This window comes from Podarcis pityusensis (genome assembly GCF_964106645.2).
Source record: "Podarcis pityusensis genome assembly, chromosome: 10".
Lineage (NCBI taxonomy): Eukaryota > Metazoa > Chordata > Lepidosauria > Squamata > Lacertidae > Podarcis > Podarcis pityusensis.
This window is the reverse complement of record NC_138035.1, coordinates 68,188,414-68,206,312: the sequence shown is the minus strand read 5'-3', so window position 1 is coordinate 68,206,312 and position 17,899 is coordinate 68,188,414. Positions and strand designations below refer to the sequence as shown.

Sequence of the window (17,899 nt, the reverse complement as noted above, 5' to 3'; positions counted from 1 at the left end):
GTGCTGGCCGAACACGGGACCGGTGTCGGCCTATTGCCTTCTGCAGAGGAAAGAGAAAGCTGGATCACATGCATTTTGTGACACTACAAAACCCACCATTGACAGGTGCAAGGAAGCCCACAAGCAGGCCCAAGCCAGGAAAGACTGGCCTCCCTCAGGCTCGGGCCCCATCCCTTGCCCCAGAGGACCTCCATGGGCCCTGCAGCCTCCTGGGCAGAGGTGGAAGGGCAGCACCAGGGAAGAGGGCAGGACATGCCTCTGGCATCATCCTGACACCCCAAGAACCCATGCCACTGCAGAAGTGGGGGCAAAGACCACAGTCAGTGGGCAGAGGGTCTGGGAGATCCACTCCCTCCTCTTTTGTTTCCCCCAGTACTAACCTCAGGCTTCAGAACAGTCATGAAGAGTTCTGTCACCACTGCAACAAGAGAAGGACATGGGGACAGGTTAGTTCGCCCCTTTGCAGCTTCCAAGATTGTTGCAATAATTTTCTCCTTGACTCCCCTGCTTCTACACTCCTCCTACAGGGGTGGCAAACCCCAGGCCTTGGGGGCCAGTCTTGGCCTACAGCCCCCCCGAATGAGGCTCATAAGAGAATGTGGCCCTCTAGCCTTGGGTCAGAGCCAGCAGTGTGTTTTTTTCTTACTAGCTTCCCCTACCCCCCAAATCCTATCCTATACCCTGAGCTGCCCCCTAGCCTATTCCTGCCCTGACCTTCCCAAAATGGTGTCTGTGGGGGGAGGTACTTCCTCACCTGGTGTCACAGGAGGCTCCTTGTTCTGCAGCGGGGCCACTTTATTGCTCTTTTTGAGCTGCATGAAGCTTCTCATTCGCCTGAGCCTAGAAGAGGTGACGCAGAACAGAAATACGTTGAGCCTAATAGAGAATTGCCAGCACATTCTTCCCTCTTTCTGCAGTTGAATGAACTGTAGGACTTCATAACAGCTGCAGAGAGGCAGCCAAGAGCATTCAGGGCTTGGAGAGAAAGGAGGTACCAGCTCCTGCCACTCCAGAACCGAGAGAGCCTGGCTACCACAGTTCATGCCCTGATTGCTTCAAGACTGGATTGCTGCCATGCACTGTACGTGGGGCTTCCCTTGTGCTTGGAAGCTGCAGTTAGTGCAGGATGCTGCAGCATGACTGCTGACAGGAGCGAGGCCTTGTCAACATACATTGTTTTACCTTGTAAACTGCTTCACTGACAACCTTTCAGTGTATGGCCAGTAACTCCCATATACAAACCCTTTTAAGAGTTTGGACCCTGGAATCGCCACCACGGGGGGGGTGAGTCATTATTTTAGCCCCCCCCCCCCAATTTAGGGAAGAGAGACTCAAGGATTCTGCGGGCAGTGCAGCTGTCCCATGCAGGGACCGAGCCTGCAACCTTGGCATTATCAGCACCACGTGATAATGAACCTACGGGAATCGTTCTGGGGAGAAGGAGATAGGGCAAAGAATAGGATGGGGCCCCACAAACTTACCATTCTGTCCCGCGAAGGACAAGTCCGCTGATCCTGCCTTCCTCCTGGATTTCTGGAATTGACCGCATTGTTGCTGTTGCCCGCGCCTCCTATTTAAACAGTCCCTGCCTCTCCTAAACCAAAGCCTCTCCTAAATCTCCTTCTGCACTCCCACCTCTCTCTCTGTCTCTCCTCACTAACCCACAATGGACACCCGTAGTTGGAGGCTTTTAAAGGGGAAGCAAGACATGTCACAAAGGAGGGCAGGTCATTGTTCCCATTGGCAACCCACCCACCTTGACCCTGGGCCAAACTCCCCCCCCCCCCATGTTTCTTCAGAACTTTGAAGCACCTGCTGATCTTCTCTTTAGGAGTTCATGTTTTTATATCAGATCATTCTTCATTCAGCCCCATTTCTAAAAGGGAGACAATCCCAACGTCTCTTGAAATTTCTGCTGGGTTAAAGGGTGGGCAATTTCAAAAGTCTTTATAGGGGCTTGTTCTGGGTCTCTCCAACCCAGAGGAGTTGCAAGGAGGGGGAGGGAACTCTGTTGCAACAGGAAAATAAAGATCTGCCTTGCTTTCGATGGATCTTGCCTCCATCCATTCATCTCTGACCGATCATGGACTTAGGGGAGACAGTCCCTTGGGAAGTTGGGCAGCAAAAGCCAACCCCCTCTTTTTTTCTATAACACTGTGGAAACATTCCTCTTTCGGCATCTGGGCTTCCAGTATCACCTTATGAAGCAGAGGGGAAATAACAGGCAGGGATGTTCGTGAGCCTGCCTGGTGCCTGAGGTCCATCGATATTTTCCCAATAAATGCAATAAGAGCTGCATCGGCAGTTGGTACATCCAGGAGGCTGGGGAAGAGACTTGCCACCATTGCCTTCTCGGACATTTGATTTTGCTGCCGTCAGCCTCTTCTGGTGTAAGGATATGGGCACCAGCTGTATGTCCATCTGCACCACTTCTCTGAACTGAACCAGACAGACTGCTTGGAGTGCAGCAAGAGCACTACCAGATACTTCCTTGTCAGCCAACTCTTGTTTTCCTATGTATTTATGTACTTAAGCCTAGATTGTGGTTTGTTTTTGCATTATTGAATTTATTCCGTGTTTGCCAAATTGTTGGTTTTTGTCCTTTTTGGAATTTACTGATGTGTTCTGTATTTTGATGTTTTGAAGACTGTGTCCAATTCTGGGCAACGCAACTTAAGAAGGATGTTAACAATCTGGAACGTGTGCAGATGAGGGCAACCAAGATGATCAAGGGGCTGGAAACCAAGCCTTATGAGGAATGGTTGAAGGAGCTGGGTATGTTTAGCCTGGAAAAGAGGAGACTGAAAGGGGATAGAATAGCCATCTTCAAATATCTAAAGGGTTGAGCTGTTGTATTTCATTTCTTATCTCATCAACCATTTTGAGATTCCTATCTCTAATAAGTTTGCCCAGTTCAATTAGCCCACAGTTTTCACAGAAAGATTCCCTAATAAGGCTTCATCTTCTATTTCCTCATTATAAATAATTGCAGTGAGTGGAGATAATATTGGACTTTGCCTTAATTACATCTTTATCAAATCTGCTAGAATGCTAAAGGATATTTTTCAAGTCCTGTTGAAATGCTGTAATTGTAATATCATGGCTACTTCATAAAAATCTTTTATGAATGGAATTTTATACATAGGTTTAATCAACATTTTCTTAGTAACCCTTGGCTTTTTTATGTCCCAGACAAAAGTTTTTGCTCATTGTTCAGTGCCTTTGGCAGGACCTGTAATGCTACGTTTAAAAACAAAAATAGGATTTTGGAAAGTATTATAATTTTTAACACTGACATCGTTCCCATCCATAATATTTTCAGTTTGTTTCATCAACTGAGATCTTATATAATTTTAAGTCATTCATTTATTATGATTATATTCTGATAATGTTTATAAATTTTGCATTACCCATATACCCAATATCTGATTGTGTGTTTATCCATGGAATTTATAATGTTTGGTTATGTTTGCATAGAATTATTCTTATTAAAGCTAAACCATCCATATTTTGTAAAATTGATTTTATAACCTGAAGCCTTACTAATAATCATTGGTCAAAGTTTCATAAGAATTAGTGCTATTTTATATAACCCAGGCTACATCATCTACATATAAATTGAATTTAGACACCTTCCTACCTTAACAACCTCTAGTATTCTGGTAGTTCTTACAGCTTAGCTAAGGGCTATATGGATAAAACAAATAGCAAAGGTGAGAAAGGACAATCTTGTCTGGCGCTTCTATTCAAATAAGCTCTATCCAAGTTAACTCCATTTTAGTGACACGTAGGCAGATCACACTATCCTAATAAACAGTTTCCAATAAAATGAAAACACGATAGTAAGCAAGAATAAATATGCTTTTGCACTTTACTATAGCTTTTACTTGCTTGAGCATATCATGTTGAAAATTTTATATTTATTTATTTATAAATGGAACATCTATAAGTATATTTTTTTCATTCTATAATTTTTCCAATTCCCTGCTATGTTTCATGTTTCATTGCTTGGGAGTGGGAAGAGCAAAAAACAGGAGCTCAGAAATATATTGTGTAAAACTTTTATTATTTTTAATATAGACATATACATTATACATATTTATTAATGAAATGGTGGTCTGTTGAGAAATATACTGACAGCTTTCTTCCTTCAGGCTGTTAAATGAATTCAGCAGAACCATTAATTGGAATTTGTTTTCACATAATAAGGCACTTGTAAGAGTGGCACTTTTTTAAAATACACATGTGATAGGTGGCCTAATAAATCTTGGATTTTGATCCTCAAACCACACACAAAAAAAACACTATTCACTAACACAAAATACATGCTGTTAGAATGCTCTGGTGATTAGTTGCTCTTTTGTTTATCTCCAGTTATTTTTACTAGCTGTACATTTTTTTAAAAAAGTATTACCAAATCAAAATTTTAATCCGACATTTTAAGTTGGCATAATTGTACCGAGAACTACTATAACACCATCATTATATGCCCTTTACAACAGACTTCACCCTAAATGCTTATTTGCTCATGTAGCTCCATTTAGGGACATGTAGGAAAGTAGTATTTCATTCCAGATATATCATAAATGATTTTTTAAATAGCAGAATGAATATTTGTTATTTGCTGGAATATTGTATTGATTAATGGTTAAAAGAGGCAGGGCTGATTACAAGACTGAAGTTACGGGTAGCCACACTGCAGCATGGGTGCCACAGGTGCCACAGGAACCAAGAGTTTGTGGCACACCTGAGCAAGTAAATATGTGCAGTTGCCCTCCATGAGTTGGTACACAAGGGGCAAAAATACACCAACGCATGGAACAGCACAATGGGAACGCTAGGTATGTAACATAACAGTACAAACTAGAAATGGAACTGCCTTGTAATTTGGATTTGACTTAGAACACACTTTCCAAAAAGATTCACCACTGCTGGTTTAAACCATCCAAGAAAATCAATGACTTGAACATCACCTGAGACTGCAAGGCATATCCGGAACTAATGAGTTAAAGGCATCAGATCACCAGCTCGGAAATAAATGATTGGTGTATCCCAAGCATTTTTATGCATACTTTTGTGTTAGCAACTTAGAGCCCACTGTTGCTCTCCAGGAAAAAGATTCCTAGTATTTATTATTGCATTATTTATTTGTCATAAATAGTGTTGCCTTTATGGCAGTAGCACCTAAAGGTAGCCCTGAGAAATAGAGACATCACATTCTGCTTTGTATTCTACAAACAGAACCTTAGAACGTAATCCTAAACAAATGTGTGCTCAGAAGGAGTCCCATTGCACTTAGTGATGCTTACTCTCATGTAAGTAAGTTTAGGATTGCAGCCATAATTGTCTTCCAAATCCTATGAAGATGGACAAGAGGCACTTAAGAGATTGTCTCTTTAGGTCCGATACAGAAAAGGATCTAACCATGATGGCTTCTACCAACAGTTCGCCATGGTTCCCACTTATTAAAATGGAGCATACCCACGCCAGTTACCTGTCAAAGCTCCCACTTGCCATGCTTAGAATCACTTTCACAGAATTATGGTTCCAATTGATGCCCTTGGCGGTGTTGGATGGACGCTACGGCAAGTACGTACATTATGAAGAGAGACTTTGTCTGTGTGGGCAACCCTGTGTGGTGGACCTGTGCCACTATTTATTGCAGTGCCCCTTATACATAGACCCAAGAAACCGATTCATAAAACCCCTATTTCCTAATGGAACTCACCTGAATAGGGTGGAAAGGGTGAAATGGCTGCTGAGCGATACTGATGACTCTGTAACTTATAAAGTAGCACTCTCTGCATTGGCAGCCAAGAAGATCAGAAGGAAAGAACTAGATAAAATAGGGGTCAACTGCAAAGCGGATTCGGATATTTAATTTGGCACATTTTACTAGAGAATCTTCTGCTATTCTATTTTATGCAACAAACAATCTTAGTAGTTGTGACCATGGTTTATTTTGTATGTGTGGTGCCTGATGATTTTTATGGTTATTGCTGTTTTTCCTTTTGTTATTTTTCTGAATGATGCCATGGCCTATGGCTAGTGCAATAAAAGTCTATGATGATGATGTCTTCCAAATTCATATCAAGTTGTTTTCTTGTTTTCTTGTTTTCTTTCTTCTTTCTTTCTTTCTTTCTTTCTTTCTTTCTTTCTTTGCTTCTTGTTTTCAGTTACGTACATTGGAATAAAATTAGGACACAAATACAGTTGTGTGTGTGTCCTCCTCACTTAGAAGCTGGGAGCCAGTTTTGCTACATCTATAATGATCTTTCCATTTCCCAAGTAATTTAGATACAAATTTACCAAATAATGTTAATCAAGAATACTATGTAAAAAGAAAAATTAGAGTCCGAGACACTTGCAGCATAAGATAAATATTTTCTTCTAGTGCAAAGTAAATTGTTTCAATGATAAATATGCTTTTAATATTGCTTCCGATTTGCCAGAGTTCACAGATACGATAAATTCAATATCCTTCCTTCATGAAGCAAGCCTGCGCATAGCCTGGTGAGAATTTTTTAAAAAAAGAATGAGAGAAACATTATTTCCGAAATGAACTTCTGATTTTCAAAACTCTTACAATATTACATACTTATACTATATTGTATACTTGTACTATATTACAAACACACAAATATATGATTTCCCCCAAAGAATCCCGTAAAAGGTCTCTGTTAGATATTCCTATTAAAACTGCTTAAGTTTGTGGTGTACGTTAGCCTTTAATTACTCTATGAATGTGTCAGGGAACTGCCATCGGAGCCAGGGGGAGAGGGAGGGCTCCAGAGGGATTCCGGAGAGCGTCCCGGGAGGGAGAGAAGCAGCACATCTTCTGGGGAAGGAAATCAGCGTAGCACCAGTGGAGAAGGGGGGCAGATGGGGGAATCAGCGAGGTGGCTCCATAACTCCTCTCCGGGGACTAGCGGGGAGAGCACAGGTCCTCCGCTGCCCACACCCTCCCTGCGCAGAAGGCTTCCGTGCAGGGAGAGTAGGCGGAGACTAGGCGTCAAAGAACTTATTTGCTGGAAGAAGTTCAAGAAACGCCCACTGACGGATTCTGCCAGCGATTGAGACAGCCACAGGCGAGTGGCTGTCCGGACAGAAAGGGTTCACTCAGGCAACCCAGCCAGGTGTGGCGCCGATTTACGCACGAGCAACCCCTAGAACCATTACAGAATGTAAGAACAATCTCCAGAAACATCCATGTAAGCAGCTCTATAGAAGTGAATACAAGATATGTAGAAGCTCCTGGAAGATCATGGCCTCCGAGATGAATGAGCTATTTTAGACAAGCTATAAAGCCAGAGCCATTTCCCCTGCCCAGTTGACAAAATTAAGCCTCAAGGTCATCATGTATGACCAAAGCAACGTTGCAACCAGCTAGCATCCCCTTGGTACACAGGTATCTAGATATAAAGTCACTTGGTGTGTTTACTAAACAGGCCCTGTATGTTTTATCATCATTTTGTGTAAAAAAAAAGGGGGGGGGATACATAATGCTTTGTACTAAAGTAAAACATACCTCTTCCTGAACATCAAGCTCTTCATTCTGGTTTGTTTCTGTAAATTCTATCGGTTCCTTTGACTCCTGCATTAGTGAAATCTGGACCAAAATGTTAAGAGTTGTTATGAATGTGTAGACAGGAAATGTACCACAATGAAGTTGATTAAGGGACTAAATATAAATCTCTGATATACTTTTCATTAGTTATTTAATCGTATGAATATATCGCATCACAAATCCAGAGGCATCCTGAATGATTTGCAAGAATTAACACAAAATACAGAAGAATTTCAGTAAAACGATACAAATATAAAATAGTGAAAGGGTTCATCCAAAGAAAAAGAATAAAAAGCAATCATGAAGCCTTCAGATGAAGTTATTAGGAGCTCTGATGTCATATCTTTTTATTCCCTAAATATGACTTTGCTGACCTGGTTAAGTTGGCACAGAATCAATAATGCCAAATGCTGAATCCATTTTCATGATTTCTAAAAATATCGGTGAGCTATGGGTAAAGTCTAAGCAATTCATTTATTTAAAAAACAAACAAACCATGTTGAATCCAAGGTTTTGGAGACAGCAATAACAAACAATATTGAAGTAGCTTGCGATGACAATACTATCAATGGTATGTCCACAAGATTGTAATTGAACTGGTCCTTAGAGGCCAACTAGAAGAAAATATTACAGAATGAGGAAGGATTCCTCATAAATGTTTGCAACGTACCATCTGGAGTAGATAGATAAGCTTTATGACATTCTTATACAAAGCACACATTTATCATACAAACACTTTGCACATTTTTAGGTAAGCCAGGTAAAAATAAATAATAACTAATGTTTTCTTTGTTGAACAAGCCTAGTTCCTTGTGGATTTTGGCTTTTCCTATGAAACGAGGTTTATTTAAAGTGGCTTAGATTCAAAGGTATGAATAAAAAGACATTTGCACTCATGCAAGGTGGGAGTCCTGGCCAGACCCTTTGCTGCCCTGAAGGGTCCTCTGATTCAAAGGACAAGGTTTAGAGGGGCATTGGGGTGGGGGGCTGCAATGCAAGGAGGAGGCAAGAAAGCTTTGTTCTATGAATGGAGCTCTCTACTCACAAAAGTTAGGCTACAAGCCAGTACAAATAAATTAATGAAAACCAAGTTATGTTTGCTCCCTACCTTTTCAAATATAGGATCCTGGATGTCTCTCTGCATGCTCTGATTCTGTATGTGGAGTACGGCATCATGTACAGTCAGGAAAAACATATCCTTTTGAATGGCATCATCAAAAAATGCACAGTGGTCCAGTGTTTTGATAATGTGCTCTGAAGAGTTGAAAACAGCAACAACAACCAAATAAAAAGCAAATCGCATACTCAGATCTACCCTAACATCACTGTGTGCAGAACCTATTCAATTTCCCCCCCCTTTTTAGCAAAATTATAAGTTCACAGCCAACCTCCTCCTGCAAAAATAAACAAATAAACAAACAAACAAATAATAGCTCTCATAGTATTTTCAGTGTCTCCTCATCCTATATGCATCAAGCTGTTTTTACTGTATTTTATTAAACTCACACAAAAGCCACAATCAAAGACTAAAAAGAAATGTTCTTCTACCCCATATAATAATACATATGGATTAGCCCTTCCCATCGAACGTGCTGAGAAATAGATTTTCCAATGGACAGATATCACTCTTATGTGATTGTAATTGTGGGGCACCGGAATCATTGCATCACATAATTCTTGATTGTGCTTTTCACTCATCGGCCAGGAGCAAGTTTCTTGCTCAATATCTAAAGGGAATCGCCAATGATACGAATGAAGCCAAACTGAGATATCTATTAAATGATGAAGACCCCCTAAGATCACTCACGGTTGCCAGATTCTTGATCAGCGTCCTATCCCTAAAGAAGAAAAACGGACTCCTGTGCGGCTCGGATAACCCTTTTAAACCATGATCTATGTTTTAGGATGTAATTAGGTGATATCACCATTGATGTCTTTTATTAATTTATGAGCAGAGGGCGATGTTTATGTTGCAAATTTATTGTAATGTATGATGTTGGTCTTTTGTTTTGCTTTGGTTCTTGTCTGTTTTTTGTAAGTTTTGGCGGTTTTAAATTTGGAGGTTTAAGTACATTATGTTGGTATGGGAAACTGTCGTGTGACGGGCCAATGGCCATAATAAATATCAATCAATCAATCAATCAATCAATCAATCAATCATATGGATTAGTAAATAAGTTGGTCTTTACAAGACCCTTATACAAATCTTTCCATAGAAAAATAAGCATTTACAGGACACTCACAACTCAAATGCATTTAACTTGTGCACATTCAGTTTTACACAACTGGCAATAAAAAAAATATTTTTTTTAAAGGGTGGGCACCCAGGGGAAAAACTTTGGCAATCCCACTTGCCATTGCACATAATGTGTTTTGACTATGCAATATGTGATTTTGGCTTTAGGCACTATTCCTGGAACATAATTCCCATGCAAGTTGAGAGCTTAGTAAAGGACCCCTGACCATTAGGTCCAGTTGTGGCTGACTCTGAGGTTGTGGTGCTCATCTCGCTTTATTGGCCGAGGTAGCCGGCATACAACTTCTGGATCATGTGGCCAGCATGACTAAGCCGCTTCTGGCGAACCAGAGCAGCGCACAAAAACACTGTTTACCTTTCCGCCGGAGGGATACCTATTTATCTACTTGCACTTTGACGTGCTTTCGAACTGCTAGGTTGGCAGGAGCAGGGACTGAGCAATGGGAGCTCACCCCGTTGTGGGGATTCGAACCGCCGACCTTCTGATCGGCAAGTTCTAGGCTCTGTGGTTTGACCCACAGCGCCACCCGTGTCCCTAGTCGAGGGCTTACTGTATGGTAAAAACCCTAATCTGTATTGCAGGGTCTATCTCCTTAATGATTATTTCCCCAATGAGCTTAGTAATTAAGTTCCAAAATTCAGTTAGTATCAGGCATTTCCACCAAAGGTACATGTATGTGCCTCTGACACAGCTCCCTTTCCAACAGTCATGATAGGCTGCAGACATCGTGTGAAAGATCTGCATGGGGCTGCAGATCCCCTTGTACGATAGTCAGTGTATCTGCTATTTGTCCCATGGTGAGTACCCTTCGGTAAATAGCAGTTTGAAGATTATTTTAATCAGGAAAACATCAGAAGTATCCCTGGTCATTTCTCACTGCCATGGTCCTGGTTGGATTCTGCCTCTCCCCACAAACTGGTGGCTGCTAGCAATCTTTTCAAAACAAAAGGAGATCCAGTCACAGATGTCCAGACTTCATGTCTAATTTGGTTCTGAGAGTGAAAATATCCCTTTCCAAGCTAGCAATGCACCAGAGGCTGTCTCCTTGTTTCCCTTCTGTTGGTTTATAATTAAAATGCTGTTCACTCCAACTAGGTCTGCAAAATACTCAGTAATTACCATATTTTTCTGTGTATAAGCCTAGGTCCCCCCCCAAAAAAGTCTTATACACAGATAGTGCTGAGGGTGGACTGGCGGTTGGTTGTTGCCGCAAAAATAAGGTGTCTTATACATGGGAGCGTCTTATAGACGGAAAAATACGGTATGCAGAATCATGAAGAAACCCACACCTCTCTATTATATGAATGTGAATCTGCCTTCCACCAAGTCAAGCTTTTGGTCCAACTAGTCCACTACTTACTCCAACTGTCAGAAGTATTCAGTGGCCTCAGGCAGAGAACCTTCCCAGCCTTGCCATATGAGTCCTGTCTAAACCAGTCCTTTCTACCAGGAATTGCTAGGCCAATGATGGTGCATGCAAAGCATGCACTCTGCTATGCAGCCTCTGCACTTTGTTTGCTACTCTGAATGAACGCGGTCCATTATTAGCAAATGGATTGATATCTGTTTACCTAAATGTGATGCGATGTACACTCTCACATCAATCCTTTCAAATTCTTTGACAATCTGAAAAGAAAAAGGTTGGGGTTATCTTAAATGTATTCTCAAGGACATTTTCTGTAAGTAGCCTGTTTCTAGAACTGATTGACCCCACATTTCAGCCCACAGTTAGTGTAGAACAAAATATGGCTCTATTAGGGCCACGCAGGCAATTAGGACTTGTTCAATTGTGTGCCCAATTCACAACTGTATGAATGGTCTTTCAAAAAGTAAACAGCAGGTGTGGGGACCATACCTCAACTGGAAAGGAGAGCTTTTCCTCCATTGCAAATTGCAGGTGGAAGGAGACAGTTACTGTGGATCAACTTTAGAGTGGGGAACAAAGAGTTTAAGCCACTCACTCCTTCTCATAGTTACAAATTGAGGTTCAGTCCCCACACACCTGCTATTTACAATTTTTATAAAATGTATGATTGCTTTCTTTGACACCATCACCACCACTATCTGTTTCATCCCATGCAGGGATTAAGGCAACTAAATACTCCACAGCAACAGAAAGGGCACTCAGGAGCAATTGCGCTATTAGCACATCTCACCATTCCACAGGTCAACAGGAGCACTAACCATTTCAGCCAGAAAAACCCACATATTGCACATGAATCACAGAATGGTCTAGCAGTCCCATAAATTCAAATTATTATGTTCTTTAAAACTTTTTTTTTTTTTAGTAAGGTGATAAAATATTCTTACTGTTTTCATAACTCTCACTGCTACTACATCCATGAAAGACACAGCTCCAAAGTCGAAAATCAAACTGTGAAGAGACACTTTGGGAACATTGACTTTGACGGGGAGTTCTGCATTCCAGTCCACCTGGATTTCTACTTCTCTAGTTGGAACATCAAGGTCTTCAGGATCTTCTGGGTCCTCATCAAATTCAAATGCTTCATTAGTCCTACCAGAATCGCTGATGATACCATTCTGATTTTTAAAAAAAATCATAGTATATTCAGCAAAATTTTGATTAACAAACAAAACTGTAGACTCCCCCCACCCTAATAAAATATTTTAAACTGACTTTCAGGTTTTCTTTATATATGACCCGAATGGGCATTGGGACTCAATATTGAAGCCACAATTATTTAACTGTCATATTGTGTTTATGCGTATAGGCACACATCATACACACAATTGCATAAAAGAATTACATTTGCTATACTGCATGCCAGAAAAAAAGGAAAACAAATCATTGGGCTGTTTCCAACATACGTTAGTCTTCATTGACTTAAATTCATTGATTCCAGTGGGCCCCCTCGAAGCATGACATAGTCAGAAACAACCTGTTATTTACACAAACAAGCTAACATCAAATTCTGTGCCCAGAAAAAAAATATGGAGATATAAACATTGAAATTCTCAGGAACGTAGATCCTTCACTGTATTCCAGTCTCCACTATGCACAGGTAGAAGAGCACAATCCTGACTCTATTTCATCAGTTAACGAATTGTCATTGAACATATACAGTACAGAGAGGCAAGAACAAAGCTCAGGAAAGGCATTAAGGCGGCAAAACAACAATATAAGCTTAAAGTGGAGAATTGCCTAGCCGATTACAACACTAAACAAGTGTGGCAGGGACTGCAGCATCTAACCAACTACAAAGGCAATATAAGGAACACGGTTAAGGCTGATGATGAACATCTTCTTCGCCCGCTATGAGGTAGAAAGATCAAGTATCACGGCTCCTGCCTGCCAGCCTATAAACTCTCAGCAACTTATTCTATATGACCATCAAGTGAAAGCGGCATTGTGGGCAGTGAATCCCAGTAAAGCTGCTGGTGCAGGTGGGGTGCTGGGGATAGTGGTAAAAAACTGTGCTGATCAATTAGCAGGGGTCCTGACAAGGATTTTTAACATCTCCCTGCAGACTGCTTGTGTACCACCATGTTTGAAAGCAGCCTCCATTGTCCCAGTTCCAAAGAAAACAGCAATTAACTGCCTAAATGACTACAGACCCATTGCATTGTATGGGGGGGGGGGCCTCGTTTAATTTCACTGTACACAGGTGGTGTAGTGACCATAAAGGTTTATTTGTTTATTTTTATTTATTGACCAGATTCCACTCTTGAACCAGCCAGTAAAGTTGAGGTTGCTGATCCTCTCACTTGCCAGGTTAGAAAAGGAACCTGCTCTTCTATTTGAACTCTATTCACAGCTCAGTTAGTTGGGTCTTGAGGATCCAGGCTACCTACATATGTGTCTAACACTGTTATCCTATGCTCACATATCTGGGAGCAGACATGCATAGGCCGAGTTACCTTCTAGCTCTGATCCTAGGATCTCTAATTTAACCTGGTTGCCTGGCTTGCTTGCTCCAGCTCTTGTAGCACTGTAGCAATGCTCTCTGTCTGTCTGTCTGCCCCTCTGTCTCTGTTCATTCCGCAAGAACCCCCTGTTTTTCTGCTCAAGAAAAGCGTAGTGAGTAGATGTTGTCCAGAAAATGTATTTGGTAAGAGAGTTGGTCTCTCTCAGACGACACTCCATTTTTATACCAACAGAAAACACTAGCATAGGTTATGCTAGTCACAGAGCATCTTCCTGGCAAGATCAAATTTCTGATCCATCACCTCCCATTTAGATTTCCTGCTTCCTGTTACAAATATTAGTACCATATTTTTCGCTCTATAAGACGCACCAGACCACAAGACGCACCTTGTTTTTGGAGGAGGAAAACAAGAAAAAAAAATTCTGAATCTCAGAAGCCAGAACAGCAAGAGGGATTGCTGCGCAGCGAAAGCAGCAATCCCTCTTGCTGTTCTGGCTTCTGGGATAGCTGCGCAGCCTGCATTCACTCCATAAGACGCACACACATTTCCCCTTACTTTTTAGGAGGGAAAAAGTGAGTCTTATAGAGCAAAAAATACGGTAATTTCTTGCTGCATTCTTGCTACATAAACAAAATAGGGAGGCAGATACAAAACCAGCGCTTATATTTCAGGCCCGTTGTTTATGTTTGAACCATGGAGTAAAGAGGGAATAATGATATTTTACTTTGGTCGCTTTCAATTTTCCCTTCTTGATTAGCTTCTGTATCTTCCTCAGAGCCTTTAGCCTCTTGTTATAGACCCGCATGGCATCAAATCCCACCTGGAGGAAGCAGAATTGAACAAATATATTCTATTATTTGTGTTAATGGTAAGCTGAGAGGGGGGGGGAAACACTGGCCACAATCCATTGAAATCAATGGGCTTAAGTGCATTGTCTTTAAAAAAATTCCATTGCTATCCCACCTTTCTTCCATTATGGAATTCAAAGCAGTATGCATAATCAAGACACTGACTAGATCAGACCTGCTTAGCTTCAGCAAATTTAACACATCCTGTTTCTTCAGACTGTCCCTGGTGATTCTGCCCTGTCTTGTTTTTAGAGATGGACAAATCACTATTTCTGGTCTATGTCAGTTTTGCAAGTACCGTATTTTTCGCTCTATAACACGCACCCGACCATAACACGCACGTAGTTTTTAGAGGAGGAAAATCCGTAGGCATGCCACCCATAGGCATTCCCTCCATAACACGCACAGACATTTCCCCTTACTTTTTAGGAGGAAAAAAGTGAGTGTTATGGTGCAAAAAATACGGTAGTTATTCAAAAGTCAATTGACTTCCACATTAATCTGCGGATTTTTTTAAAAAAAGAAATCTGTATGGAAGTTCATATTTAAATAATACACATCATATTTTTCCATGTATTTGAGTAAAAAATGAGTAAGAAATTATATTTTTTGAATAGAAATGGGTTGTCTTATACATACATACATACATACATTAACAAAGATAGTCACAATGAGATCTATAGTAAAGATACAAAATATGCATTTTGGTACATCTTTGAGCTGAGAACTATATCATATAAATTCACAGATGCGTGAAGTCTGAAGTATAATTAAGTGTTAATCGCTACATTAGTCTGAGATGTGTGAATCAGGTCATTTTGCTTAAGATGCAGGCCAAATGAAATTCTCCTCCATCCATACTTGGATTGTGGCTGCTGCACATAGGAAGTGTTCAGAAATATCACAGGCTACTCACAGTGGATTTGATGCTGCTTCTCAAGCCATCAATGTTAGCATAAAATATTGGACTTGAAAATTTGAGAATCTTCACTCCTTCTGGTTCAACAACCTGTTACAGAAACCATTTTTCAGTTGAAATGAGCATGGATTTGTGTGGGTTTTTCTGTCACTCTGCTAGTGCCGGGCTGCTAAATTGACTCCTTTCCCCTTTTGATCCCTTTTAACCACTCTGCTAACATTATTACTTTCCTGACACTCTACCTTTCAGCTCTGTCTACATGGGCTCTTGGAATACCACAGATCTCTTCTCCAAGGTCTGTTGCAAAGTCATCAGGTGCAGTTTTAACCACTGAAAGGTTACCAGAAACTTGGGGGATGGGTCCATTTAGGGAATGGGTTGGCCATTCCATCACAGTTGCTGGTACAAAAAAGTGTACTTTATTGCAGAAGAAGGATTCTAAATATTTAAAGAATGAGGGCACCCCCCGCAACTCTTTAGGCGGGGAATCTAGACGTTTCTCCACTCAAATCACAAATCATGGTGCAAAAAAAAGTTGATGCAAGCAATACCACTTCATCTTTTGCAACAATGCCCTTACTTCAGCTAGCTAGATGGATCACTGCATTCCTACCCCATCCAGCAAGACTTCCCTTCCTCACTATAATACTTGAACAATCGAACAATTGCCATCCTATCACTGCAGGATAAAGACTAGTAAACCTCCAAGCAACTCTAAAAAAATAATAATCTGATGAAATATTAACTTGTTAGAAAGTCTTACATTTTTGTATTCTTTGATGTTCTTATATAGGTCTGTGCCAGGAATGCTGCCAAGGCTACCCCAGGAAGGACTGACAAAAGCAAAACAAAACATTGATCAAAGTACATAACCTAATGTTAAATTAATGTATTATACAGAACAGTTTGTTGCAAGTAAACATTGGCTGAACTGCTATTAATTACTTAACCTGTAAACTAGATAGCAAGACATGGAAAGTATTTAAAAAAAACTCCTTACATGTGAATTGACAAGGACTTACTTATTTTAGTAGTGGAATGATTTATAAACCTGATTTTATGAGGACAACTATTCTGGCTTCATTGTTGTTTGTGGACTACCACGTTGTCTTACTTTACAGCCAGCTATGAGGGAGGATCATGAAACACTTTAGAATTAAAGCTCAACCAGGGCATTGATCTTCTGTGACCATGATCCAATTTGTTTACACAAAACAGGTAGAGCAGCAAGCATGTTTCTTGAGTCTTTTTTTTTTTTTTTTGCCCCAGTTTACACCTCCAGCAAAATCAAGTGGTAACACTTTCCCTAGATTCTTCCACTTTGGATAGGTGTTTGAATGCTAACCCATAAAAAAACAGGATTTATACCCTTCTCACAGACACACAAATTTTCTTTGTTGTTATTATTTTTACAAATTATTCACCCCAAGATCCCAGGTCAGGTTGCAACAAATAAAAGTCAATATTAAAACAGTTTGAAACAACTTAAAATGCAATTTGTTGCAGTAGAGAAGTATTAAAAAACAAAACTCCTCACCATCATCTAAAAGTAGAAAAACTGAGAAAAATCTTCCCAAAGATACAGAAAGGTGAGTTTGATTCTGCAAAATGCATAAACTGTGCCCTAATACTTTGCTTTATTTACACAGCTCAGAGTTTCTTCAAAACAATTCCCCACAACCTGGTACCCTCCAGCTTGAACTCCAACCTGCCCAGTCCAAACCAGTGCAAGCCAATGGTCTGGGATGATGGGAGTTGTAGTCCAACAGTACCTGGAAGCACCACATTGAGAAGCCTGGTTTAAAGCATCCATTACAGCCACCTGCCTGGCTGAAGAATATACAACTTGTAATTCTAAAATGAGAAGTAGTGTCATGTTTCTGTGCTCCTTAGGAGAACATTAAACCACTGGTATTTACATAATAATAAGTTATCAATTAACCGGACAGTTTAATTTTTGCCATGAAGGAAGTATGGCTTCCTGAGCTCCGTGGTGGGATCCAACACGATCCACACTGACAACTCAGACATCCAAGTTCAGCATCCTTTAACAATTAACTATTAATTTTACCATAATTCTCAGTCTTTATCTCGAATAATACTTTCCCCGGCATCCTCCACAACAATAGAGCCACTTCAAGTTTCTAAAGTGTGTGTCAAAGCAATTGAACTATTTGTTGACTTCCATTCCTTTGACACCCCCTGAACTTTCTTTGAGCTAGCCTAAGCACGAACTGATTTAAATTCAGTTCACTCCCCCAAATACTCCACCTAATCTTCATTCATTTACACTGGAGATGGGGAACTTGTGGTCCGAACAGGTGTTGCTGGACTCGAGTTTCCAGGCAGCATAGTCAACAATGAGGGGTGATAGGAGTTTGAGCCACAACACCTGCTCTATGTCATAAGCAGAATATGT

The 17,899-nt window shown here is 40.7% G+C and overlaps 1 protein-coding gene across 1 annotated transcript in view; it reads right to left on the bottom strand.

Moving 5' to 3' along the window:
* Window positions 1-4,404: 4,404 nt before the first annotated feature.
* Window positions 4,405-17,899, bottom strand: part of SLC26A4 (solute carrier family 26 member 4) — a 30,316-nt gene continuing 16,821 nt past the window's right edge. Inside the window, exons 14-21 of the mRNA XM_081023597.1 lie at window positions 16,244-16,313; window positions 15,478-15,570; window positions 14,438-14,533; window positions 12,136-12,366; window positions 11,397-11,451; window positions 8,676-8,821; window positions 7,529-7,609; window positions 4,405-6,510 (exon numbers count right to left, since the gene is read on the bottom strand). Of these exons, the coding sequence (XP_080879723.1) occupies window positions 6,487-6,510; window positions 7,529-7,609; window positions 8,676-8,821; window positions 11,397-11,451; window positions 12,136-12,366; window positions 14,438-14,533; window positions 15,478-15,570; window positions 16,244-16,313 (796 nt within the window). The 3' untranslated portion in view covers window positions 4,405-6,486. The remainder of the gene's footprint in view (window positions 6,511-7,528; window positions 7,610-8,675; window positions 8,822-11,396; window positions 11,452-12,135; window positions 12,367-14,437; window positions 14,534-15,477; window positions 15,571-16,243; window positions 16,314-17,899) is intronic.